General features: G+C 39.0%; 1 protein-coding gene and 1 long non-coding RNA gene across 2 annotated transcripts in view; one reads left to right on the forward strand and one right to left on the reverse strand.

The window, feature by feature from the left end:
• The window catches only part of PLD5 (phospholipase D family member 5), a 120,566-nt gene that overhangs the window by 12,901 nt on the left and 80,103 nt on the right, over positions 1-27,562 (reverse strand). The window contains exon 6 of the mRNA XM_059843280.1: positions 17,172-17,299. Coding sequence (XP_059699263.1) covers positions 17,172-17,299 — 128 coding nt within the window. The remainder of the gene's footprint in view (positions 1-17,171; positions 17,300-27,562) is intronic.
• On the forward strand, positions 1,732-14,038 carry LOC132324861 (uncharacterized). The gene is made up of 6 exons (XR_009485752.1): positions 1,732-2,118; positions 5,478-5,682; positions 6,749-6,906; positions 7,486-7,537; positions 8,070-9,729; positions 13,197-14,038. It is a non-coding gene; the product is annotated as an uncharacterized LOC132324861 (long non-coding RNA).

Below are 27,562 nucleotides of genomic sequence, written 5' to 3' on the forward strand. Positions count from 1 at the left end.
ATCAGTCTCATTATTACCATTCCACTTTATCCATTCTATTAGAAGTAAAGATGAAAGGGTCCTCACTGCACACCAGAAGCTGCCAGGATTGCATCTGCATGAGCAACTCTCCTCGCAACAGGAGCGCCTGCAGTGCGACCCCTCCCCGTGAATTAAGAGACTGCCCTTCTGCCTAAGTGGTTCCTCATGTCGAGATAGGGAGGAAGCCAGGGGCACTAATGGGTTTTGTTAAATGCCACTTTCACAGATCACCACCTAGCCGGAGCGCCAAAGGAAGCATCAGGCACGCCCTAGCGCCAGCCTCTCCCCGCGGCCAGGAGCGCACGGGGAGCGCAGGGAGCGGAGCGGCCCCGGAGCTGCTGCGGGAGCCGCGGGGATGCCCGGCTGGGGCGCGGCCGCTCCCCCCGCAGGGAACAGCCTCAAACCACGGGCTGCAGTGAAGCCACCCAGAGGTGTGGTTACAGCGCAGTAATGAACGCTGCCTTCCCAAGGTGTTGCGTCTTGCAGCTGGCTTCTCAAAGCACTGATCAAAGCTTTCCCTGCTTCTGAAGCTTTTCCCCACGGGGATTCCCTAATACGTGATAGAGGCAGGGCTCATCGCCTTCGCTGGGAAAACACAGATATTCTCTGCTGCCTGTTTTCATTAAGCATTTATAAACTTAAGTTCAAATTTAACTCAACCTGCACAGTAGATTCAAAGCTATAGGAGGAGGGCAGACAGCAACTCTGATGCTTGTTGCACAAACTGATTTTTTTTTAAAAACTGGTTTCAATGCCAGCCTGTCACTTTGTGACTCTCTCAGTTTAGGCGGGATACGCCCTCTTGAAATGCAAGCGATACACGTGTGTAGTAAAGCCCCACCTGCCTCCTTTCTTGTGTAACAGCCCCAGTAAGTTTGGAGACAAAAAAAAACCTGTTTCAGAAGCACCTTCTACACAAAGCCTAGTTTTACTCCCATACTCTGAGGTGAGGGGAATCTGCTGCTCTTCCTATTAATCATGAAGCCTTATAATCCTGGAGGCATAGAGGCAGCAGGAATCTGGTAGTGACAGATTTAGTATGAAGTGGTATGACATCTAGATAAGGGAAAAGACTTTCTCTTCTGTTTGAGAGCTGCTGTCATTACAGACTTTTTTTTAAGTAGTCTCAAGAGGAGAAGCAAAAAACCCCATCTATATTGTAAGAATCAAAATCTGAGTGTTGCTCCCTGACTTGTCATCATGGAAACTTTCAGCTAAACATCATTTGAGGTGTCTGTTAAGGTAAAGCCCTTCAGGGCAGGAGCTCTTCAGGCAAGGGAAGTATTTCTCCATCCTACTTGTTAAGAGCAATTAATACAGTAATGAAAATGTCACTAAAAATTAAAGTGAAGATGATCTCAAAAAATCAAAAGCTTAATGAAACTAAGGAAGATAAATGTGAAATGAAAATATGGAGTCACAAAAAATATGGAGTTAATTTGATTAACTCAAAATGGAACAAAAGTTTTTGGAAAGTAAAGTTGCACAGTTGCTTGTGAGTGACATTTCCAGGGCATGTGCCAGGGACTGGGGAAAGGAATGGTTATCTGCTCAGAGAATTTTCTGTCCTCTCTTCAGTAGGTTTCTTCTCCGCTTTGTTAAGAACTACCATGCATGATCTAATCAAAGAATGGAAAATGTGGGAGCTGGTTTTCCTTGTTTTACCCCATGCCATTTACCTTTGTGTAGAGCAACTCTTAAAGACTACCAAATTACTGTTTGACTTCCTGGCCAATAAGGACTTTCTTAAAGCACCAGAAAAGTGAATAATTATACTTGGCTTAAGAAATGTGGTTTCCTCCCACTGTACAATGATACTCTAAATACAGAACTCAGTTAAGCTATGAAAAGTAATAAATATGGCCAAGACAGAAAACAGTAAATTTTATGACAAGAGGAGGAATTCCTTGCTAAAATGGACAAAAAGCAGCATTTCACAAACAGGAATTTTTGTTTATTCTTTTTCCATGTGCATTCATAGGCATCCTATGCAAAAGGAAGAAAAAACATGGGAAAAGAACCTGAACAATCCAGGCAGTGAACACAGAGCTCTGTAAGATTCCTATGCTGAGAAACAGAGTTAGCAGGACTTTTCAGGTGTGTTTGGGTCACGGGCCAGAGAGGGTGTTCCATATGTCCTTACCCTGCACTGTGCAGACCAGACAGCTCATTTTATATTTACCTTGAGCTACACTCTGAGAGACAACCCCGCTGTGTAGGCAAGGTACTATTTGACCTACATAAGAGTGACACAATCTGGTTCACAGCTTGCAGTATCTGAGTTGTGGCAAATGTAGCAGGAAGCTTTAGAAAACCCCTTGCTTAAAGAAAAAGTTTTAGTACTTGTTCACACCCAAACCTGATCCTGTAAACAACAGGCAGCCCAAAAGCTTGCCCAAAACCTCTGGCTGCTGGCACATGCCAGGAATCCATTGCCTGTGCTACAGAAACTCTGGTTTAACTACAGGTAGCCTATTGCACACAAAATTTACTAAAGTAGACTTTTGGCACACAGGATAGCATATGCATCTATTTTCCTGTGTTTAAAAATGCATTTAATTGTGCATTTGAGCCTCTTATTTTTTTAATGATGAGTTTCTATATGAATGACTGAGAAAAGCTAGAATCTCTACAGGGTAAACTAATGCAGTAACAAAAAGCACTCCATACTGATAAATCAGTTACTAAAGCCTAAGATTTCAATAGCTTCTAAATAAAAGTAATATACAATGTATTCGTTATCTGCTTAAGACAAATCACAGATATTTACACTGGTACACGAATCTTTTTATAAAATATGCTCTAATTATTCAGTTACCCAGAACTCCAAACATACTTTCTTTTTTATTATCAGTCTTACCTGATCCTTACAGCAGGCCTCCCTTATTTTCATGTGGTATCCTTTAACACTGAGTAAATATTTCCTTATCATACATAGCACCACTCAAAGCTGCCTCTGTGCTTCTTTACCTCTCTTTACCAATATATACCAACATATACAGATATGTGTGCCCATCCCATGCCAGGCACAGGTGACAGCTGAGGGGTGGCCTGTGGCAGCAGTGCAGGAGGAGAAGGGCATTCTGATGGGAGTGACCATCAGCAGAAAGAGAGAGTCAGAGATTTGAGAAAGACAAGAAGTGTTTCTCTGTGCAGAGTTGTTTGCTGTGACTGCTGTAGCACACTGTGCTGGAAGAGGCTGACAGGAGCAGTGCTCATCACAAACGCACTCGGTGTAAGGACCCCATTCAGGCAGCCCGGTTTGGATGTAAGCCAAACGTGCAGCCTGATGCTGAACAGGCTGAGAAGGCTGTAGCACTGCCTGGCCCCTCTCTCACAAAACCTCTGCAGGTATTACAGTCCACCACAACAGCAAAGGGATGTGCCTCAGCTAACACTTCACTAGAAACTGCAACCTACCCTTACATTCCTGAGACAAAAATCCTCCTCCCGTGCTTGGCTATTGATACGGTACAGAGACTTCACACTTTGTTAGGCTAAAATCAAAAGTAATTCAGTGAAATCCAAATCCAGCACAGTCCTGCTTCTGCTCCACGTTCCACTTTTTCTTTTCCTTTGCTAAGAGAATGGGAGCTACACTGATATTGGGAAATACTAAACACAGACATTAATACAAATGGGAAAGCACTATTTTCTCAGGAAGTTAATAAAACTCTGTCTAGCTTAAACCATTGGAAAGTGAATAAATCTAAATTAACAGCATCTTTGGATGTCAGAAATCACCTAGGGCACAATAAATGTTTTTACTTGAATTCCCTGTTGTTTTGACAGCCACAAATTGCTTTTGAATATTACTTACAGAATTCAAACAGATTAAATTTTGAGATTAACTATTTCATTGTTTAAGTGTGAAACTTTCCTGTTTTCTGTAGACAATTTTACTGAATCAATGGTATTTTTAAAATCTTACATTCAGCTCTCAACCATTCTCAAATTAATCACCTTGTGATTGCACTTGGATCTCTCTTGTGCCTGGCCTATGTCCTACAGTTTTGTAGATTTTACATTTCTGTCATCTAAGGCTAAAGGTTAATTTTCTATCATGTATGTTTTAAGTAATTTGGAAATAATTGCCAGGTAGAATTTCTAATGAACTAGAAAAAAAGCCCTTCCACTTGACAAAAAAATGAAATTTCAACCTCAGCCAGGAACTCAATCTCATCACTGAAAATGGAAAACTGTCACTCAAGCCACTGTGCTGGAAATAATTGTTAGCATGTGACCAAGAAAAGGTGATGCATTTGATAGAGAGTGCACCCAGTATTGACACTGAATGTCAGTATAAAACCATGACAAGTTTTCACCAAAGGAAAGGAAGTGGTATAAATGGACTGACTGTACCACTGAAGTTGATAAATTTGAATTGTCAGCCACCAGCAGTCTACTGGTCTTTAATTCTCACCTTCAGAAAGTACATTTGATAGATCTGGAGCTGTAGATGATGTAGAATAAGTCCCAAGAAGTTACAACTTCATGTTATTTTTACTAATATTACCTAATGACAAAAAGCTGCTATGATAAGGCAGAGAAGATCTTTGATGAGCTGCTAATTTTTGTATCCTCTTTTTATTCCAGTGGTCCATAGGCAAAGAACACAAAACTGCATTGTGATGCTCTACTAATTTCCAGTTCACTTCAGCCAGACCATTATTTTTCATAGCACCCTGATCTTAAGAAAACCATTATGAGAAAAAAAAGATTGGCTTAGCATTTCATTTCTGCTGAAAAGTACTGCTGCTGAGACACAAAGCAAGTTAGGCACCCAGGCAGAAGAGGGGCTTATTTTAAAATGGTGTGGTTTAAAAAGAATTATGTGATGAAGAGGTAGCAATGCATATTCAGAGCAGAAAAGCAGAAATCCCCTGTGTCCTCATCACATCAGAAAGAAGCCCCATCATGATTTTTCTTTTTCGGCCATCTGTTCTATTGATACTAAAAACTCAGCAAAAATAAATTTGTTTGCAGAAAAAAAAATTCAAATATAGTTTGTTTAAACCATGGACCACTCTGTGATGATGTTTACATTGACCCTACCACAGAATTGTGAGTTCAAGTTTGGGCTTTGTACTGCTGTTGTTTAAGCTCACTAACAAACCAAGCCTGACACATGGCTAATTGTCGGAGCAAGCCAGAAGCAGAACTGAATCAGTTAAAAATTCATTGCCATATAATCCATCAGCATAATTAATATCACTTGGCATAATCACAGCCTAATTTGTAATTTTCAAATGAATTTTCAGTTTATAGTTTCATTACCCCCTCAAAGCAGGCACAAGTGTCTTCTTTAGGGGAAATGGAAGCTTGCAACTGCAAGAAAACCTTTTTCCAGGATCATGTTTGATTTATTTCTTGTTTTACTGCAGGAAATCTAATTAATGTGAATTCTAATTTGATTTTGTTTCTCTTTTGAAACAATTTTGTTCCTTTTGTCAAAGAAAAGTGCAGGCTGGAAAGAAAAGGATCATGTTGTGTTGGCCTCCCATCTCACTGCTGGCAAGCTGCATCCTATTTCAGTCTTGGTGTCATTCACATGACATTAAAAAATTCCCTTCTCCAGCAGAAGCCTAAGAAAACTAACAGGTGAAGGGAAAGACCCTGCTAGCTTCTGAAAAGGGCTGGACTCTCCTTCACCACCTACATGTGAGTACCTCCCTGAAGCCCCTTTCCATCTCCCCTGCACCAGAGGCTGTCCTTATCTCGCAGTCTCTCCACGCAGCAGGAAATCACAGCAGGAGCCCTTAGCATTTGTTCTCATGCTATGCAATGCTGCAAAGGGCAGCCTGCACACGTCTTCTGCTGTGCAACAGAGAGAGGAGGGTGCAAAGGGCTGATCTCAGAGTGAGGACAGTATTTATGTCTAAACATTTCTCTCAAAGCACACAGTTTTTTTGGGGGCTTTCAGATCCATGGCCTTCAGGGAAATGCAACAGCATGTAGTTGACTAATTGGATGCATTATTTATAACGTTACTGACACACACAGTGGGTTTTCCTTTTGCAAACTGAATCGAGATTGGTAGCAGGCATGCTGGGGACACAAACTGGGACAATGACATTGCATATGAATTATTGCTGTAACTGCTGAGCTTTGCCAGACTACCTGATCAGAATAAGAAACCTATTTTCTTGGTGTAAGCAGAGGGCCAAAGGCACCAATTAATTTTGGACTGAGTCTTGATTAAATTCAGTGTACAGGACCTTGAGGTAAGCTAGAAATCCAAGCAGTTTAAATACATAAGGCAATTTAGCCAAATGGTACACAGGCAGCCCCAGAACAATGGCTAGTCAATTTGAAAATTTTAGAAATCCACTGTGCTCTCTGTCCTTTTTTTCTTGAGTAACTGTCTTGGATATTTGTGAGGTTTCTGGCTGCTTCAACATGGAAGCAATTTCTCTTGTAAAGATACAATCCTGATATAGGCCCTTAGGAAGAAAAATTGTAGTTAATTTAATACATCATATTTCTGCCTCCTGACTCTAGCAGTAAAATTGGGAACACAGAATGACAGACTGTGTAAGGCTGGAAGGACCCACTGCAGGTTATCCAGTGTAGCCTCCCTCCTACTGGTGTCATCCCAGAGCATATTGCACAGGATGGCACCCAGACAGTTCTTGAATACCTCCAGTGATGGAGACACCACAACCTCTCTGGACAATCTGTTCCTCTGCACAGACACCCACGCAGTAAAGTTCTTCCTCATATTCAGGTGGAGCTTCCTGTGCATCAGTTTCTGGCCATTGCTTCTTGTCCTATTACTTGGCACCACCACACAGAACCTGGCTCCATCCTCAACATCCTCCCTTGAGATACTTACAGACACTGATGAAATCCCCTCTCAGTCATCTCTTCACCAGGCTAAACGGGGTGAGTTTCCTCAGCTATTTCTTGCGAGGTGCTCTAGCACTACATTTGAAAGGAATGCCTAGTAATTCATCTTACTGATTAGAAAAAGTTGCCTGGCCAGTATCACGATTCCTATGACTTCCACAGTTCTCTGAAGACACACTTAACAACTCTGTTTGCAGGGGCTGCCTGCCCAATACACCTCCCTCATGCAGGGATTAATAGTTTTCCACTGAGCAATTCCAGGGAAACATCAATGACTTCACTGTTTTAATGACTGCTGTTTACTTAGAAAAGTTAAGAAAAGTGACTGCATGATGATTTCTAAACCAGACCTTGGTGTTTATGACAACAGTATCAAAATCTGAAAAGGTTAGTGATGACATTAATGCTGCACATTCATATGGAAGGAATGCTTTGTCAGAATCTATTTTGTTCTGCTTGATGACTTATGGGTATAGAAAGATGAGATTTTTATTCTGAACTGCAGAATCATTTGTCTTTTATAAAATGACTGAAATGATTGTCCTTCCTTACCCCGACTCATGGAGATTTATGCCATGGTATTTCAGCCTGATTTACTGTGTGTCTTTTTCACAGGACAATACCAAATCCAGTTTTCCATGAAAGGATTCAAACTTTCAAGCAGAAGGTGACTGGGCTCCATCTGGGAACCTTTTGGAGTTAAGGCAGTTCTGAATGAAGACATTTTTCTAGGGGGGAACTGTCATCTGTGCAATATCAAAGTGTGTGTGCATGGGTGGAATCACATATTGGGAATACACTTTCATTATTATTTTAATGTTGTTATTTTAATTGTTTAGCTGAACAAGATTGATCTGATGGGGTATGCTAATAACTAAATCCCTCTGAGAGGAATCTGCCTCCATTTGTTAACATCGCTGACCAAGATTAGTTGCCAGCAAATTCTTGTGGAAGACAACAGAATAGACTGTGGTGCATTAGCTCCCCCATCAGAGATTCAGCTGGGGTTAAACAAAGAAGTTTTCTTTTACCATAACATAAGTCAAATTTTTGGGAAAGTGGTGGACTTACTGCCTTTTTTATATCCATGTAAGTTTACTGGTTATTTCAGACTCCCCCGGGTAGATCGCTGCAGAGATATGCCTAGAAACAATTTTCATCTCAGTGACCATTGTCTTTTTGATTTTTTTTTTTTAAAGGCAAGACAACTGCCAGGTGAGCAATTTGTGATGCAGTTTCTGGGAGATCTGCCCAAACAGTTTTGATAAATTTCAACAACTTAACTCTTAGGCTACTCTGCCTTATCCTTCGGCCATGGACTCGTGCAAGCACACCTCACCAGTGCTGTCTATTCACCAGTATTTGCTTCAAGATAGCAGAAGAGGTTTTTAAAGCTGTCTCCTTTTTTGCATGCACTTTTTGTCAATGATTCTCTATCCTGTGTGCAGTGGTGTACAGTTTGTGTTCTGGCAGCAAATTCCTGCATGCCTCCAGTTCCCTAAACACTTTTTAGAACCCATCCAAAATTCTCAAGTCTGATAATGCTAGTAAACTGATATTGTTTGTCAAGTATCTGAGGGAACAGTAATAAAACAGAACCAATCACACTCTCTTTGTAACATCTGACTCTTAATTGAGACATAGTAATGGTATGGCAAGTATTAAAAAGTAAGTAAATGATTATGAGGTTAGTTTTACTGGAGAAAGAACCTTAAATTTTCCTTTGGGTTTTGGAGATCCAACTACCTGAATACACCATGCTGCTTTTGAAAGAAGTCAGTTTATCAATTCAAAATGGATATCTCATAATTTTGCTCTGCAGGCTTATTATTTATTGATTTACAATCTATTCTTGATTACTCCAACAGCAAGTAAACCTGTTCACAGGACTTCCACAGCAACTAAAAAAAAAAGATGAGAAGAAAATATAATCATAGAATGGTTTGCATTCGAGATGTCCATAAAGATCATCTATTCCAACCCCCTGCTATAGGCTGGGATGCCATTCTCTAAAACAGATTGCTTAGGGCCCCATCCAACCTGTCCTTGAACATTTCCAGGGATGGAGTATTCAAAATTTCTCTGTGCCAACCTGTTCCAGTGCCTCACTACCCTCAGAGTACAGAATTTCCTCCTAAAATACTGTGTAAATCTACTCACATTAAGCCTGGCATTCAGAAATATTCAGGTACCCAGGTATCTGAAAATGCCATGCTGCTTGGGAAAGAAGTCAGTTTATCTGTTCAAACCAAATATTCCATCATTTTGCTCTGAAGGTTTATTACTTATTGAATTTCAATTTACTAATGATTATTTCAACAGGAGATAAACCTGTTTCACAGAACTTTCAGAGCGACTGAAAAAAAATCAACAAAAAAATCAAAAAAACAAGATCTGTAATTTCAAAGGTCAGAAACAGAGTGATGAGCATATTCCTACAGTCAACAGAAATCAAATAAAAACACGCAACAAGCTGTTGATGTATTTTGCCCTCTCCTACACTAAATACAGACACATAATGCAGACGATGCATTGGTGCATGTGAGAATGGGGCACAGCAGTGGGAGAAGTATGACAAAGGGGAAAAAATTCTGAGTTCCTCAGAGCTGGGAATCAGCACTGCATCTAGAGAAACTAGCCAAGCTGAGAGGACTTTCTGGCTCCAGCTGCAAGGTGAAGACATAGATTCCATGCTGTTTTCAGTCAGTAAATCACACAACCAGAAGCCCACAGGAGTACGGAGGAACCAATGGCACTACCAGGCAGCAATGAAGCACATGCAAGGCGCAAGTGGAACAGCCACATTACCACGTTCCTGCCCAGTTTTAACCAGCCCTGTGTGAGCAGTGCACAGCAATGGTGAGCAAGAGACAAACAGTCCTTTTGCTTCACTGATATTTATTTGTAAATACTGGATGCTTGGGTACTAAATTTCAAGCAGAGTAAGCATAATGGGCAACACTGACTGTTCTGATTTACTGGATGTAACCGAGAAAAAAAACAGTTAAAGAATCAAACAAAACATTCTACTTCCAAAAATACAAACTTTATGCCACGATAAATGCATGCTGTGAGATCTGCACATTTACAAAGTATCTTCTTTCAGTCCCCTAACTTTTGGGGGACAAAAAACAGAGGAAGGAAAATTGAAAAGCTGCAATTTTGGAGATATGTATCAGCCACTAGAGTGCTCTAGATTTGGTCAAAGATAAAAACCCTAGCCAAAAGCTCTTAGTGAAAATAATAAAAGTATTTTCAACTTGTCCTTTGAAGGACAAGCTGTAATAGCATCATAGCAAAGTTCTGACAATACAACTAGATTTCTATGCAGCAGGAAATAATAGTTAAAGCAATAAATTACTTAAGAAAGTAATTGTCACTACAGCTCTGTAATACCTCCCTATGCCTCCTTTCTTCCCATATTGCCTCGTTTACCTATGCTTGAAGATCTGGGTTCCACTTTTCTATTATCTTTGAAATATTAGCTAGCTCAGGAAATGATTGCATAGACAGAAAACCCATGAAGATTTTTTTAAGGATTGGATCACATGGATAACAACATATCAAAACTTTTTAGAAAGGGATACTCTCTGTCTTATGTAAGAGACATTTATTAACCCAGAAATACGGATTCAGATAGAATACACCAGTATTATCTTGCCTGTACTTTTAGCCTAGTATTTTCCCATCTGAGCTTGATTGAACCTCAGTGGACAACAAAGTTGAAAGAGCCTTGTTTCATGTTATAGGACACTCGAGACTGTGTTCAGTTTACTAATAGCAATATGATACTGAACACCACTGGGATAGTAAGAAAATTGAGCAAAGTATTAGAAGAAGACAGGGAAAATTGACAAAGTGCACATTAGGGACAAATCTGTAATTCATACTAGCACAACATGGTATCAAATGGAAACTCTCAATATAACTTTTGCTTGACTGAAAAGATGGAATTCTATGCCAGACAAAATATCTTATCTCAAAAGGACCAGATGCACCATTACATAACTTCAAGAGACTCAGATAAAATTCAGAGAAACCACTGACTGATTACAGACTGCTTTTGCTCTATGAGTTCTGTAAAGATCATCAATAGAAATTGCAAATGTGCAGATCTTGTCTCAGTGATCAGTTTTGAGAGGTGGCTCTGCTACGGCAAGATTTTGGGGAAGCTGGAAACAAATAAGATCATCATGATGAATTTTTGAGATATATAGAAATTCAGTATTTGTTACATATTGGTTTTATTGGAGGACAATGTTTTTCCCACAAATAAATAGAAAATACAGTGTTCAATTATATAATTTGAGAAAATCATCATTCCCCTTTCCCTGGGAGAGATACATAAAAAGAAACACAAGTTGCATTTGCTCCTGGCCGCATTCCATAGATTCTTGAATTTTGGGAAAGTTTTTATTAGAATCCATATCCCCAGAAATTAAGACCAAGAGAAGGAATAACTCTGAGGTGAGTTTTGTCCCTCATTAAGTGTGGCCTTTGAGCTATATCTCCTCCTTATGAGTATTGTCAATATAATTGGGAGGAAAATTTTGAGTAAAGAACCACGTGGATTGCTTCCAATTGATTTTACCCACCACAATCAATGAAAGGGTTGCTCCTCTAGTATTCCCAGAAACATAAATAGCCCCAAACCTGCTCCTTCAGATGCAGCTCTTAATACCTCAGATACCATCATTTACCAACTTTTGTCATTTCAGAGTAGGATGGGAAAGAGTTTGGGCTTTATCAGTCTTTCTGTCACAAAAGATTAGAGGAGAAGATGGTACAGATGAATTCAGACTGCTGCTTTTGTCTCTTTTTTTCTAAGTTTCAGGAAGGACAGCCTGAACAACTCAACTGAAACTCCCATTATTTCTCAAACCAGTTCTGTCCTGTCTGGTGATAACAGGCAAGACAAGCAGACACACTCCAAGCATTCTTGGAGACATCCTGCTGCAAGCCTTCTTACAGCTTAGATCAAAAAACAGACACATACGAAAACAAATCAAATATTGGCTCAGCAGTTTTTACTTAAAATGGACACACAGAAAGTGTCTATCTTTTGACCAAATTAGGTTTTGGGGGTTTCCTCCCTCCCTTTTTTCCCCTAACTTTTTGTTTGTTTTCTTAGTGAGTATTGGCTTATTGATTTCACAAATTTCAGAATCCAATAGACTTTCGCTGTAAGTATGCACTTGATTATTCATATTTATTGTAAAAGACAAAACCTAGTTTATCTACCATATCTACAGATGCTTAATAGATCTTTTTTTGAATAATTCTCATAGCTCTCCATCTCAGCTAATTTGGCTGTTGATTCAACTGAATTATTAACAGAATAAATGAACTGGGAACTTTTGAACTTTTTCCTTATCCTTCAAATGTAACTGAAAAATTCGTAATTGCTACAACTTCCATGTGCTGTAGGACTCCATACTAATGAGACAAGTATGTTTTAAGTACTAATAACCATAAGGAAAAAACAGCTCACAGAGAGATTCTCATCCACACACTGTCACATCTCACCTTCTACAGAACTTTTCCCCCCTTGGGTATTTAGTTAACATCTTAGGTGCATCAAATAAAACACTAACTCCTCAGATTAAAAAGCCTCTATTTCCAACCTGACAAAAACTCTTGGGACAGTTCATCTAATTTCCCAGTTGCCTTAAATTATGTAGATAAAATTAGCAGTTTGTAACTTATAACAACAAGAGAGTAAGAGGAGGATGGAGAGAAAACTGACTGACATAGAAATCCTGATGGAATTTTAAGATTAAGAGAAATCAAATGCCTTTCTGAAGTCTTATTTATTTTGGTAAAACAATCACACAAAGAATCCAACAGAGACATGAAATTAATGGGAAAATGAGAAAAAGATCACTTTTTTTGGTCCTTAAAGAAGTATGTTTCCCAGCCTGGTTGGGTTTTTTATCCTTTAAAAGGATAAAAATGTCCTGTGATTTTTACAGCCTGGTTGTTTTTGGTACTTAAAAAAATTAAGTCTGCAGCCATTCAGTTTAAATTTATCTGAATTTAAGGGGACTTAAGAGGCATCTTATAAAGAAAAATCCTCTGCAAGCAGTTTTCACACAGCTAAGAGAAAAAAAATCATGGTTCGGAACTTTGCCTCAACATCAGCTGAGCCAAAATTTAAGCAGGAATTTTTGAGATAATGCTTTTAAGATGTGCTAGGCAAGAGAGAGCAATTGACTACCTGAGGTGGATCTGGATATTGAGATTTGTTTAAGAACCAACACGATGGGAGCTTTTGCAACTATTTGATTATATTTCACACTGTCCATCCATATCTTCTGTTCCTGCAGGGAAGGGGCTGCTGGCCCCAGATGCTGAGCAGAACGTTGGGTCCATCCCTGCTGCATGGCTGCTCACCTGTCTCAGGCATCACGAGCCAGTGGTTTTGGTGCATCCCCGGCTTCCATCTTACCCACAGCTCTCTAATCTCCAGGATCTCTCCCATTTTAAGGACTTCTCCTCCAGTCAGGAACTTCACCTTTTTCTGTTCAGGCCTCCCTCCTTAGTGTCAAGACCACTTCCTCCTGGAACCCCAGACAAGCCACTTCCCTTCAGGCCAGATGTTTAAAGTCAGACTCCACAATTCCAGGGAGCAAACAGCAAGCTGCTGCTTGAGACCTTGAAGGTTTGAATTTTATCACTAACCTTCACACATACACTCAACTACCTGATACTGGTAGTATTGATAATTTAAACTTTTTTTTTTTGCCAACAAGACCAGCTAATATTAGCCTGATTTCACTTCCAGTGAAGACAAGTGGATTAATTTTACTTGTTTCAGGAACTTTCAGTAATAAGTATTTTCAAAGAGCTGATTATTTGTTGCACATAAATGCATTTTTCTGAAGTGGTTCAACTAATCCATTACAGTTGTTTGCCCACTGGATTCAATTATTCATATGGGAATAAAACTTTTCCAAAAATGTTGCTAGTATAAAAAGCTCCAGAAATGTTCATATGTATTATAAATCTCATGCTCCTTAACAGAATTAAGGAGATAAATGCATTTTCAAGCTTTGCAGGGATTATTGGAGGGAGTCATGGAACAAAAGAAATATATGATACATTTTGTTAGCTTATGGATTGTAACAATTTTTATATAACCAATTTCTTTTATTAAGTAATAATAAGCTACTGGGTAAAGGAACTAGAAACTAGAATACAGCCCCATGGCCATCTTGATTGCTATTAGTTCAAGCCACAGGAAAAAATTAATCAGTATACGTACACAATTTTAGGCATGTTTGAGTGACTCATTTTTAGTTGTTTCTCAGTATGTATAAATTTACCAGCAAGAAGCTAGATGATTTCACATGTAAAATCTTACAGAGCTTACTATATCTAAGAAAGTGGCAAAACTCTGTTGTTCATAATCCTCAATTTTCAATGGGTTACGTAATTAGGTAATATTTGGATATATTGATAACAATAGAAAAAAGATGCAAAAAATCCAGACCTGTACAAAGAAAAATTCAAAATATTACACTATGAACAAAAAACCATCCTATTTTTGTAAAATCCTGCTTTCAGGAACTCTAAAGAAGTAGTTAACATTTCCATGTGGGGTTTGATTTCAGACTGAAGCAGATAGCTGGCATAGATGATTTCAGCCAGAATTACTACAGTTTTGACAAACTTGCAATTTAACTGAAACACAGTTTTACTTGAAAAGTAATAACGTGCTCTTAGCCTTGCTCATAATTTCAAAGCTGAGACTCTGGCAAGTATTAAAACTTTGCCAGCAGAGGCACAGGATATCTGCAACTTTAAAGGCTATTCTTAAGCTATATCTGCAGCATATGAAAATCTCTCCTTGATGCAGAAAATTTACTTTTAAGAAAATACTCTTATTGCTTCTTGTCAGTGCTGGCAAGTCAAGAAAATGGTAACAAAACTAAATAAGCTTCATATGTGATTGATTTGTAGTATCCAGCCTATAAACACAAAGAATTCTCCACAAATACTGCAAACCCAAAGCACTTAAGTCCTGATGACGTTTTCCAAGGAGCTGTTAAAAGTTAAATTATTGTTTCAGCTTTAGATTTATCCTCCTAAGAGACAAATGATGCTAAACAGACTTGGGTTTTTTTTGGGGGGGTTTTTTTGGGGTTTTTTTTTTTTTTTTAGTATCAGGCAAAGGGACAATAGAGGAAAGGGAGAGAGAGAAGGAGAGGGAGCTGATCCCTCATTTGCAGCTATACTGAGACTCTTATAATGAGAACCCGTGGGAGATACATTTCCCCAGCGAGGGCTCAGCTCACCGTGGGTTTTAAGATTAAGTCCCACACATGTGCAAAGCATTTTGCTTGAGGAAAGGACTCAAAATAAAATGACAGAGTTCTGTGCTTATTCTGCTTCTTATGTGAAAAGGAAAATTCAAGACAGAATATTATTTTAGAACAGCATATCAGATCTCTGACAGTTGCCCTGATTTATTAACCTGCAACTCCGGGGTAAGGGAATCAAACACTCATATCTGGCATCAACAGGAGCCAAACATCTAATTTCCTTTGGCTCTTCTGAAACCCCAGCATACATTTCTCAACTAACTGAAAGCAGATTCTCTTTTACCATAATGCAGAGAGATTTCTTTTTGCATTGTACAAATATTCTTCAGAGCTTCATCTTACAACTACATATAAAAATATACTGTTATATGACAATAAGATTAAAACAAGTCCAAATGCATGCAGAAAAGAGTGATAAAATTAACATCAAGGAATCACTTTTGAAACACTGGCCTACAAGTAACTGGCACCGAAGTTTAATGCAAGTGTGTTACAAGATTTAAGATTTACTTCAGCATGAGAAGAGCAAACCTATATGGAATCGTATAATCTGTGATGAAGATTATAAATACATAAGCAATATATAAATAATATCATAATCTCAGTGGTAAATGTGTTTCTTTTCCACACATGTATTATTTTCACTGGTACTCAAATCCCCAAATAGAAGAGGCTTCAAAGACAAACTATCTATAAGCTAAATAAATCCTATGAAGAGCTATTTTGTTATGACACAAGAGTTTAGCTCATGAGGCAGAGATAATATAAAAGCATTTTCTGAACTGTCCAAAAGCCCAAACTGTACTTTCTTGCATTGACTGGAAATACAACATCCTCTTTTCCAAGACTTTCTCTAACAACATTTTTTTTTCTACCGCTGTTCCAGATTCCTTTGTAAACATACCTTTTAAGTAAATTAATATCATAAGAAGAGCAAAAATGCATTTATTCACTTTCTTTACTAAATTGCCTAATTTGCTTTTAGTCAGACTTCCTGTCTTAGCTGAAAACAAATATTAAAAAGTCCAGCACAGCCAAGACACACCTTCTTTGCAAAATCATGTTCAAAATTATTCCTGTGTCTCTGAGATTCTGCTCATATTTAGAAAGCAAGCTTTTTTATAGCAACTAATAACAACCTAGGACTGCTGCTTTTACCTCTCTGTTGTGCTTTTCAGTTACTGAGGTCTCAAAGTACAGGTTTCACTGTAAGTGTGGCTGAAAGCAGCCTCACACAGTCAGTGGTATATAGCAAAAAGGAACATGACAGCCACTAATAATCCTGAGACTGGTGCAGAAATAAAAAAAGGCACACATACCTACAAAAAGGCAAATAAGCTGTGTTACTGACGAGTTCCTCAAAATGGTCACAGACTGCACAGAGTTCTTAGCACTGCTTCAACTGTCATGTTTATGACGAATAAAAATATGGAATTCTCTCTAATACATTCAGCCTTGAAAAGCCTTATGCCATTTGACATTCTATACCCATAAATCTGACCCTCCCCAAAGGTAGTGGGTATTCCAGTATAATACCCACTATCCATTTGGAAGTCTTTCCAAATCTGGGGTTTGCTTTTTTAAATGGCAGATCAGAGGGACTACATCTTGCCCATGATATTACAATAGAGTTTCCATACTGGTTTGTGAACCAATGGGACTGCTCCCTCTTCTTTTTTTAATAAGTAAAGTGGAACATACAATGACCATCACAGAAATCAATAAAAACAATCAAATATTTAAAATTTAAGAATAACCATGAAAGACAGCTGTTATAATGAAAGGAAGCAAAATTTATAGTAGTACATTTTTGCCAACACAGAAGAGTCATCAAAATTGTGGCAGTACAGTTTTTGATGTTAGCACATTTGCCAGTAAACTATCAGAAAATAGAGCTATCCAAGTGTCCTCAAAATGTTACTTTTTTCTCTCATTATACACTCAAAGGGTATAGGATTAATTTTTCAATTAAATTACCTGTCCCAATGATCTCCAGTCTAGGCTGGCACTTCCAATGTATACGTGCTGCTTATCGACAATCCAGAACGATGACTGGAGCCGACCTTCATTATATGCTGACATGTTCATATACAACACTTCAGCACCTAGAGATTTAAGGATAAATTAATAAATGGTGTTACTTAATATGAGATAATTTAAATTATTAAAAGAAGAAATGATTTCACATTTCACGGTCTCAGTTTCCAAAATTAGTGAGGGGCATAATGAAACAAACCACTAAGGTTTAAAAGCAATGATAAACATTGTAACTGTCCCAATATTGAAGACTTTAATTAACATTTATTTCAGTTATATGAAGAAATATTTGTCTAATGTATGTCCCAGGTATAGGGAACATTCCCATGTGTTATAATGTTTACATAATTTCCTTCCACTTTAGAATCAAATAATTGAATTTTTTTCCCAGCACTGTATGTTCCTAAAAATAGTTCATTTCTAAATTTCTATTCTGTAGCATAAACCACATATTGCAGCAATGACCTTTGAATTATGAATGCAATTAAAACCCCAGCCTAAAAAGCAAACTGTTCTGCTCCTCCTGCCCTGTGCAATGGTTTGAGCAGGTAGCTGCAGTGGTTCTGGCACATAACAGACCCCAACAAGAGGAACATGGGTGGAGAATTAAGGAAGTAAGCAAAGCCCTAAATAAAGTATGTTGAAACTGCTCTTAATCCTGCTAAGCTGTGACATTCAACCTACCACTTTGAACAGCACAGTTTTATTAATGACTATAGGCCACTGAAATCAAGGGAGCTCTTTGTTGGCTCCATCACATCACTAGGAATGTCAGAACTGGCCCCATCTGTATGTTTGCAGAACTAAATCCAGAATATATTTAATATTAGGTAAGTTTAGGGGATTTCTTACACCATCACTGTTCTTTCAGTGCTCGAGTGTTCGCAAAATTAGGTGATTAATCTGAATTACTCTTTGCTGAAGGCATTTTACAGTAACCCACTCATCTTCACATTTCAGTCATGACTAATGAGGGAAAAGAATTGACAGTAAACAGCAGCCTGGGGGACAGTGATGGTACCAGCTATCTCCTGTTAAACACTCATGGGGCCTCCAGTACCACCAACTCCAGTAATAGCTGAAAATGACTCACAACTTTAAAAGAATTCCAGGATAGATAGAGAACTAAAATGTATCTCTTTTCATCAAATTTCCTATTTTTGATCTCCTTAGAGACAGTTGACTTGCAATTTTAGGCAACAGCTACCAGTGCTAAATATTTCTTTATTATTATGAAAACAGCAACTTTCCTTGAAAAAATTATTCTAAAAGTTCAGACATCAAGAAAAGAAGAAAAACCAGGTTAAGGTGCCACTTACCATGATGCAGCAAACACGCAAAATAACATTTTGAGCACATTACAGACTTTGGCTCATTGTTCAACTGCATTTGGTGCAACCCAGCTACCTTTCCAATTTTTTGTATGTTTCACTCACCCACACTCATCTATGCTTAGAAACAAAGATTTTTCCAATTTCCTTGCAACGTATTGCTGCTGCTTTCAATTCATGCATTAACGAGCAGAACTGTGCTAATTATGGAGAAAATGAGTGTGAAATGGGAAAGAAATCAGAAAAAACTACAGCTGCTGTTAAATGGCTTAAATTGTTTCCTGGTGAATAAACAAAACAAAAGCAACTGCTATTAGATAAGGATGACCATTCTGAAAGGCACTAAACTTCCAGCTAGTGATCCGAAAACTGTGTTTAAAATCAGGTTTAACAAAGCAGTTTGCCTTGATGATGTTTGCTTTCCATACATCCAATTTGCAGCATTAAAGAGCAGTATGAATTTAACACCCACAATACACCTACACCAAAAAGGCTATAAATGAAATGTTAGGATTTTTGCATAGTAAAGATAAAACAATAGGAAGTAACAATGAACTTCCTTCTCATAACTGAGAGCCTAAAAAAAAAGACAATTTAATAACATTTTTGAAATATTCAGTGACAAACAAAAATGCTGACTGCCAAAGCTAAAAAAAGGAGACTATTTAACCAGTAATACTAACATTAAAAATAGCAGACATCATCAATAACTTGACACAAAATTCAAAAGTTGTAAAACACCAGAATTTGTTGGCGTGGGCTGCTCAGACATGGGCAGAAGCAGTGGGATGGGACCATTACTCTAAAATATAATCTAGGCTTCAATTACCAAAATAGTGAATATAGCAGTGCAGAAGATACTGCTATCATATATACCAGTAAGATCAAAACCTGGAACCCAATTTCTTTTCCTTTTGGAAACAGCCAACTAGTAAGTAAACAGGTGAGGAAGCAGTATCTCCAAGTTAATTAAAAAAAAAGTCATTTGTTACAAACAGCAGCTGTTGCGCAGCCTATTAATGAGCCCTTACCTTTTGAAGAAAGGAAATGTGTATCAGTATCAATAATTGCCTCTGTTCCAGAAGCCCTTGAGATGCTTTGTTCAAAAAGGCTTATCAAGTCTTCAACACAATCCACCATCCCTAGCGTGGTTCGGGTCCCATGAGGAAATTAAATTGGACTGATCAATATGTGAAGCCATAACAGAACTCTCTGTCATGCTGCAGTCTCAATTACACGAAGCTGTGAGTCTACTGAGTTCAACCAGAAGGGCACATTTGTAGGCTTGATTGCTAATAAACATGCCAAATAAATCTAACTATTTTGTTTCACTGGAGATTAAAATTCAGGATGAGAACTTAGAGAAAAACAGTGCTGTCACTTAAAACTCAAGTGGATTTGTCTGTCCCCTAAAATTGTGCATTCTAAGGGCTGGGACAGATTACAGTAAAAAAGCCCACAAAAAAGAGACACTGTAGGGATCAAAGCATGTTGTAAGTAACAGACATTTATCAGAGTACTTTTTCTTCTAGGTGAGAAATTTTTTCACACTGTACAAGGTAGATGACTGATGCAGTCTGGGATGCATGGAGGGGATCCTGCCATTGAGAGCCTGGACCTTCTGCATGTGATGTGAACACAGCCCCTGGGAAGTGCCAGACGGCAACTTAGCTTTGTCTCGTAATGGAGGAAGAACACAGAAGGCATCAGTAGTATTGCAAGAAAGATTGACTTTTCATCCATTAAAAAAAAAAAAGCCAAACAAACCCAACTCCCAAAATAATTCCAAAGAAGAGGGATGGCCAAGCAAATGTCATTTACAATTTCTAGCCTCCTGTTTGGTCTAGTTGCCTGCTCTCAGATACTTCACTAACAAACCTGAAAGCTACAGGGCAAGCTTGACTTCAAGAATAGGAACTTGAAGAGAACTGGGATTATTCAACCTGGAGAAAATGCTTCATGGTGACCTAATTGTGGCCTTCCAGTGCCTGAAGGGAGCCTATAAGAAGGACGGAGGTGGACTTTTTCCAAGGGCATGTTGGAAAGAGTGAAGGACAAAGGGGAATGAATTCAAACTGAAAGAGGGTAAGTTTAAATTAGATATTAGGAGGAAATTCCGTACTGTGAGAGAGGTGAGGCAGTGGAACAGGTTGCCCAGAGAAGTTCTGGATGAGCTGTCCCTGGAAGTGCTCAAGGCCAGGTTGAGTAGGGCTCTAAGCAACCTGGTCCACTGGAAGCTCTCCCTGCTGATGACAGGGGGACTGGAACTATAGGTGATCTTTAAGGTCCCTTTCTATTCAAGCCATTTAATGATTCTATGAAGCTAAAGCTAGGACATTTTTTCCATATTTGAGGCAAAGCACTAAACTCTAAGCAGGACCTTTTGATCAAGAACTCATCACATACACGCTGTCATGAAAACCTGTGTCAGACACATTCCTGGCACAGCTGTGTTGTGGCTGTGGATTTTCCTGCTGCTCAAGCAAGGTCACCAGACAGCTACACAAAGTGGGAGATTCTTCATGGGAGAGACTGCAGGAGGTCAGAACTCACAAGGCTGCCACTTGGCCTCCACATCGAGTTTATCTAACAGTCTGGAGAAGGTGCACCTTCTTTGGAAGTCTTCACTTTCTTGAGGCTTTGAATCCGACACCTGTGAGCAGCTCAGGATATTGTCCTTGTACTGAGGCCACATCATTATGCCAAATCCCCTCACTGGATTCATGTTCATGCAGATAAATAACTTTTGTAAGGAAGACCGAGAAAGAGCAACTATTTAGGCTGCTATTATCACAGCTGCCTTGAAAGCAAACATGCAAATTCTGCTTGCCACAGTTTTCAGCAGTAGCAGTTACAGGCTAAACTTACTCTGGAGTTAGCAAACATAACGCCCAAGAAACAGAAGCTGCATTTGCTTGTACCATGCCTAAAATTGGTCTTCTGTCTTCACAACTTTCTTACTTTAACCATAGTGGTTTTAAAATCAGAGAGAAAGAAAAATAAGGGGGAGAACTTTAGGAGTAAAAGGAGAGACAGAGTTATCTGGAAAGTCTGTATAGATACAAATGTCCCTTTCTCTACATTTTTCAATATATGCTTTAACTTCATTTATTTGCTTTTGATAATAACCTTTAGCACAAAGTGCCCCCATGAATAAACATAATTTTTATTCTGCTGAGACAAAAATTCAGAGTTTTCAATACAATTGGTCACAAATGGGGGAGTAGCTGTCTCATTTGGGGTAGACACAAGTGATCCAGGTGGAGGATCACCTCCCTATGAATTTTCAAGCTTTTTCTCAACTGATAGCAAAACGTATGGACTTCTTCCAGAAGCCCCATTAGTATGACCAGCCTCCACTCAGAAGAGGACAAATACAAAAGCAGAAGAATGCACAACCTGAAAACAAAGTTATTTTTACTAAGTCTCTGAATGATTAAAAGACAAACTAGACTATTTACTATTTCTGTGCTCTTTATGGAATATTGGATTTGAAATGCAATTTAAAAATCTGCCTGGGCCAGAAAGATTAATGATTCAGATTTATTTTAAAGAGAGAACACTCAAGGACTTTTAGGGAAATCTCTAATGGTAATACCTTAACTTTGAATCAGCTGTTTTGTTTACATTGCCCTCTGCTTCTCTCTCTCTAACAGACATCACCCTGTCCTTTTTAAAAACTACCAGGACTGAATCCTGTCACTCTAGGATTATGTGCTATTCATCAGTCTAAAGACACAATAATTTAAAAAAGAAGCAGCCTAGAATCAAAACCTTGCTGACTTTTCTCTAGCAGCTCTATATTCAACTGTCATACATGCAAAAAATGAAATCATAATTACTCAAAGAAATTACATTCTAGCACAAGTCCAAGTAATCTCCAGAAAGTTTTTGCAATAATATTTACATTCATGACATCTTGGCCCATGTTAGACTCAAATCTACCTGCATGAGAAACACTCCCAATGTGCAATCAGCCATAGGCTGTGTGCACATGTAGCTTCTCAGAACTGCCTTTAGGAAAACTAGGCTGTTTCTGATGTCGGTATTTTTCACAAAAATTTACTGTAATGCTTACTATCTTGTTTTACAGCATCTGAGGTTACTGACACAAAGATAATTTTGAGGAAATCAAAGCCCAGGAGAGGAATCTGTGACCAAAGCTCCACGAGCCCCTCTGGTCTCTCTCTGGAAAGACACAGGTGCCTGCAGCACTCACTGGGATTGCAATGGATGGGCTCACATGCTTGAGCCTGTGGCGTGGGTGTTCAGGGACAACACGCAGTCACTCTGCCTCCTGTGTGCTGCTGCTGTTCATCTCTCCTGGCACGCTCCCCAGCCAGCTCACGTGTCCCTGTCTGGCTGCAGCTTGGAAGAAAGGCTGCTACAAGAGAGAGAGCTCTCTTCAGCATTCAGGCTGCAGTCAAGGATCTCCCTGTGGAGCTGAGGATGTGAGAAGAGAGGTCTCCATAACTGCCGTCTGACTTCCCAGCCCCCTCTCCAGGCCCTGTGCCAGCTTCTTCCTGGCTCCCTTCCCTCCCCAGCAGACTGCAACATGCTGATGGGCTCTGCCCTGGATGATCAGGGGAGCAAATATCCTCTACACTCACCATTGGTTTTTTGCTTTGTTTTTTACTCTATCAGTGGGTTGAAATAATTTTTGTGAGGCGGTACAGCCTCAGAAACTGCTCCAGCCACACAGCTGTGGAAGCCAAGAGCTGAAAATGTGGACAGGAAAGAGCAGGAAGAAAAAGAAATATAGTGACAAAAGAACATTACAAAACCCAGATCTCTAACTGAAACTGAAGTATTAGAGAATTACAACTGGCATGTTTAAAGAAGGGAAAAGAACCCCAACCCCAAAAAACCAACACCAATTACCCCAGAAAATAGTAGCATGAACAGATCTGGTCTTTGGCAACCCTTCTGCATCCCTCCACTGCCTCCTCAGCTGTGCCGAAGGAGCTTTTCCACGGAATCAGTTGGATCAGAAAATGGATCCAGGTTAAACATAAATAAAAATATGAAAGTTATTTCAAATGTAGAACAATTCACTAGTCCAGCTCACCACACGGCAGTAAGAAATTTTTTCAAACACAGCTGAAGGCCCAGAGCAAGTGTGGGAATGAGCGGCTGTGGCTGAGTGCAACAAGATGCAGGAACTGCTTATGCCAGTGCTGCCATTTAAAGGTACACCCACATCGTCTCAGCCTCCGCTCCCCTCGAAATCAGGCCTCAGTAATTTCAGGTGGCAAGCTCCAGAATTTGTTTGCCTTTTATCTTGCATAATCATTTGTCTTGTGCAAAGCAGATAAGAAGGCAATTCTAGCATTTGCTTGGGTTGGCATTCTCCATGTGCTTACACAAGGGTCGGCAGTGACACAGAAAATCAAGACCCATCAGGGACCTTCATGTGTGCAGAGTTTGCTGACTGGACACAGGATGGCAGATTTTTGAGAACAAAGGAAAGATCCAAATTAATTTCTTGCAATAGCTGATTTAACTTCAATGGCATCTTGGGAGCTAGTTAGTTCCCAAAGTAACATTTATCTAAATATACCCTTACATTGGCTTTGAAGAAGTCAAATGTTGGCCTTTGTTGCTAGCCCAAGTAATCAAAACACTGATTTCTCAGCTAAGTTCCCAGCTGTAGCTGGAGTTCAGCGTGGGAGTGTTACAGCTCTCCCCTGCGTGAATGCATTTTGTGCTGCCTGCTGGGCTCTTTTGATTTACTCAGCAGAAAAATCCCAGAAATTTAACCAAAGTGCTTCCCATCCCATCTCATGGGCCAGACAAAAGAGAGGCCTGACAATATTTCTTTGTAATACCCACCCAGCTACACCTAACTTTGATTCACTAGCAAACATCCAGTGGTCCATCACAAATACGAGAGCACAGAGACAGAGATTCCCCTCTTTACCCACAGAACAGACACAGCAGGAGAACACTTGACCTTCCCCCATGAATAGAATCATACAATGGCTTGGGCTGGAAGAGAACTCAAAGGTCATCTAGTTCCAAATCCTCTACCATGGGCAAGGACACCTTCCAGTGGATGGAAGACCAGGTTGCTCAAAGCTCCATCCAAACTGGCATTGAACAGTTCCAGTGATGGAGCATCACCAACTTCTCTGGACAACTTTTCCAATGCCTCGCCATCCTCCCAGCTGATAAATCATGCACAGATGTGTTTACTTAACCTATACACAGAATTTTAGACTGCAAAGAAGGAATAAGCTCATATAACTACAGATCTCTGATCTTTTCCATGATGGAAATCCAGGGCATCAGCATGTCCTTGAGAGGCATTTGCTGCCACCCAGCAGAAAATGCCATCAGCCAACGTATAGCTCACTACATAGAACAAGACAGGAAAAGACATACTCAACTCTACACTTTCCAACCTAGATGTGGCCTCTGAGACCAGGGATTTCTCTACTGTATTTGCTAAAAAATCTCTTACTGTTTGGGCCAAAGTTTAGGGCTCCCATTTTAGTCTGTCTCAAAAAAAAAAAATTAAATTGAGCCCATGTACAAGAATTTAGTGTAGTTTAAAAAGCTCCATACAGCTTTTCCTTTTCTTCTAGTCATTTTATCAAAAGTAGCAAAGATTTCTGCCTCTTTTAACAAGTGCTGCTGCTTGATGTAGCAAACCTGAGAAAAATCCTCAGTTTTTACTGCCTTGACTTTGATATCAGTATTTTTACATCAATTTTTACTTCTCTTTGGATTATTTGAAGTATTTCATATCAAGTCATAGAAAATTTTGAATTAAAATTTTGAATAATGAGAGCATTGATGATCAGTTCAATTCTTTCCCCTTAGCAGATCTCAGCATTCCTTTAAATAGCATTTTCATAGTACAAATCTGCTCTGAGAGTCTGATGATTCAGTAGAGTCTGTAAGAGAACTCATATACAACAAAGTTTGCTAGAATATTAAAAAAAAAAAAAATCCACTTTTTTTTTTTGCCCTTCATTATTGGAGAGTAGACTGCTCATTTACTAGACAAAGCTATAAAAGTGATTGCTTTGGAGATTGGGAAAAGTAATTTTCTTACTTAGTTGATTCAGGCGACAAAGCATATTACCACTTAAAGGAAGACTGTAATACAATCAGTAAAGCATTATTAAAGCTGGATTGTGGCTTTCTTTCTTTGCCTAAGTATAATTGCATATGTTTTTACTATAAAAGAAAGCCATTTTAAATATAATAGAGAGATTAGTAAACTTGCACACTGCTTATCCCACTTCCTTGTGAAGACTTTTCTTTACTTGGATTAGTATTATGAACCACTATATTTATTTATATACATCTTGGATGAAACATCCAAGAATTCAGTGACATTTTTTCATCCTAACTCATGAAGAATTAGGATCACAACCTTTTATGAATGAACAAGGCCAAATCTCTATCAAGAAAAATGCAGTTACTGTTTATCCCCAGCTCCCTTTTTAACTTAGCAACATGATTTCATTCTGATATTTATATATTCTAAAATCATCAGTATTGGCAACAGTCTCTTCTAAATATGCTGACTAGCAGTAACAACACTTGTGCATTATTCTCAAAATGTGCTCCTCAGACATCTGGAGCTCTGCTTTGGGTTCTGTCAGTTTCCTTCTCCTGAAGGAGAAATAAATCTCAGTTCTGGAAGGTGAGATACTGCAGGGCAGGCGAAGAGTTGAGGGCAGAGTTTGCCTCCTTGGGTGACTACTGCTTTTAGTTTTTACAATACCTTCATAACAGAATCTATTTTTTTTTCCTGAACTTTCATTAGATGATTCTCTGAGCAGCCTCTGAGATAACAGAGCATTATCTGCAGGCTACTGAAAGCCAAGAGCACCAGCTGACCTGGCTGTGGCCATACAGGAAAAGCAGAGGCACAGCCAGAAGTAATCTGGGTCTGCCAGTGGCACAGACATTTCTTTTCACTACTTCTCCCTGGTCTCTAAGCAGTTTTCCCCACCTCCTTCCTTTGAGTCTGTCTTGTTATCTTGCTGAGTCAGCCTCTGACTTTTCTACATTTTTTTCAGGTCATTCCTATCTCAATGGCAATTATTTTTCTCTCCCTGTTGTCACAAGTCCACAAATAACATGCTTCATGCCTTTTGACAACATTCTGTTCTGATATTTTCCCAAATTACTTACTCAGTTTCCAGTTTCTGACCTTCGGTTTTATCTGATTCATTCCTCCCTCAGATTTCATTTCCCCCACTACTTTCCCCCAACATCCTTCATCCTCTTCTTCGCTCTCTTCCATTTCATGCTCAGTTCATAATTTCACTCTTGCCCTTGCCTACTCTTACATTGTTTCATTTATCATATATATTCATCCAATTATTCATTCAGTCCCTCTCACTCCAGTTACTTGAGGAACATATTTTATTTTATAACTACATAAGCAGTATGGTATATTCTTCAAGTTTTTACAAATAAATTTGTGGACAGGAAAAAATACATTTTCTTCACAGTTCTAAGGCTGTCCATGGCTTTGGGATACCCAGATTGGTCCTAATTTTAATTTATTTACATATGCTAGGATTTCTACAGGTATTAACTCATGATATACACCCCCAAAATAAACATATATTTCTAATGGTTGTTGCGATTTAGGACTCAGGGAATTTCTTCTTGCTTTCTTAGTCCAAACATCAACTGAAGCTGAGCTTTTTACTATCATGAATCTAAGGTTCTTGAAAGAACAAGACACTTCTACAGCCTCTTCTTTTATCAAAGTAAGTACATATAATACACACTGCAGCTCTGCTGTAGCAGACTGAAGAGTCTCACACTTGATTTACTATTGCTCTAACTAGTCTGTCAGATGCATTTTTGAGGCCTTCATTATCCTGGCCTGGTCACCAGATACTTCATTAATTAAAATGGAGGCATTTTAAAGAGAAAAATGGACATGCCCTGATGTCAAAATCAGAAAAATCCAGACAGTGGACTGAGAAAAAAACCAAAAAGTGTATGGGGGGAAAAATACACTGATTT

Source organism: Haemorhous mexicanus, chromosome 3 (assembly GCF_027477595.1).
Source record: "Haemorhous mexicanus isolate bHaeMex1 chromosome 3, bHaeMex1.pri, whole genome shotgun sequence".
In the NCBI taxonomy this organism is placed as follows: domain Eukaryota; kingdom Metazoa; phylum Chordata; class Aves; order Passeriformes; family Fringillidae; genus Haemorhous; species Haemorhous mexicanus.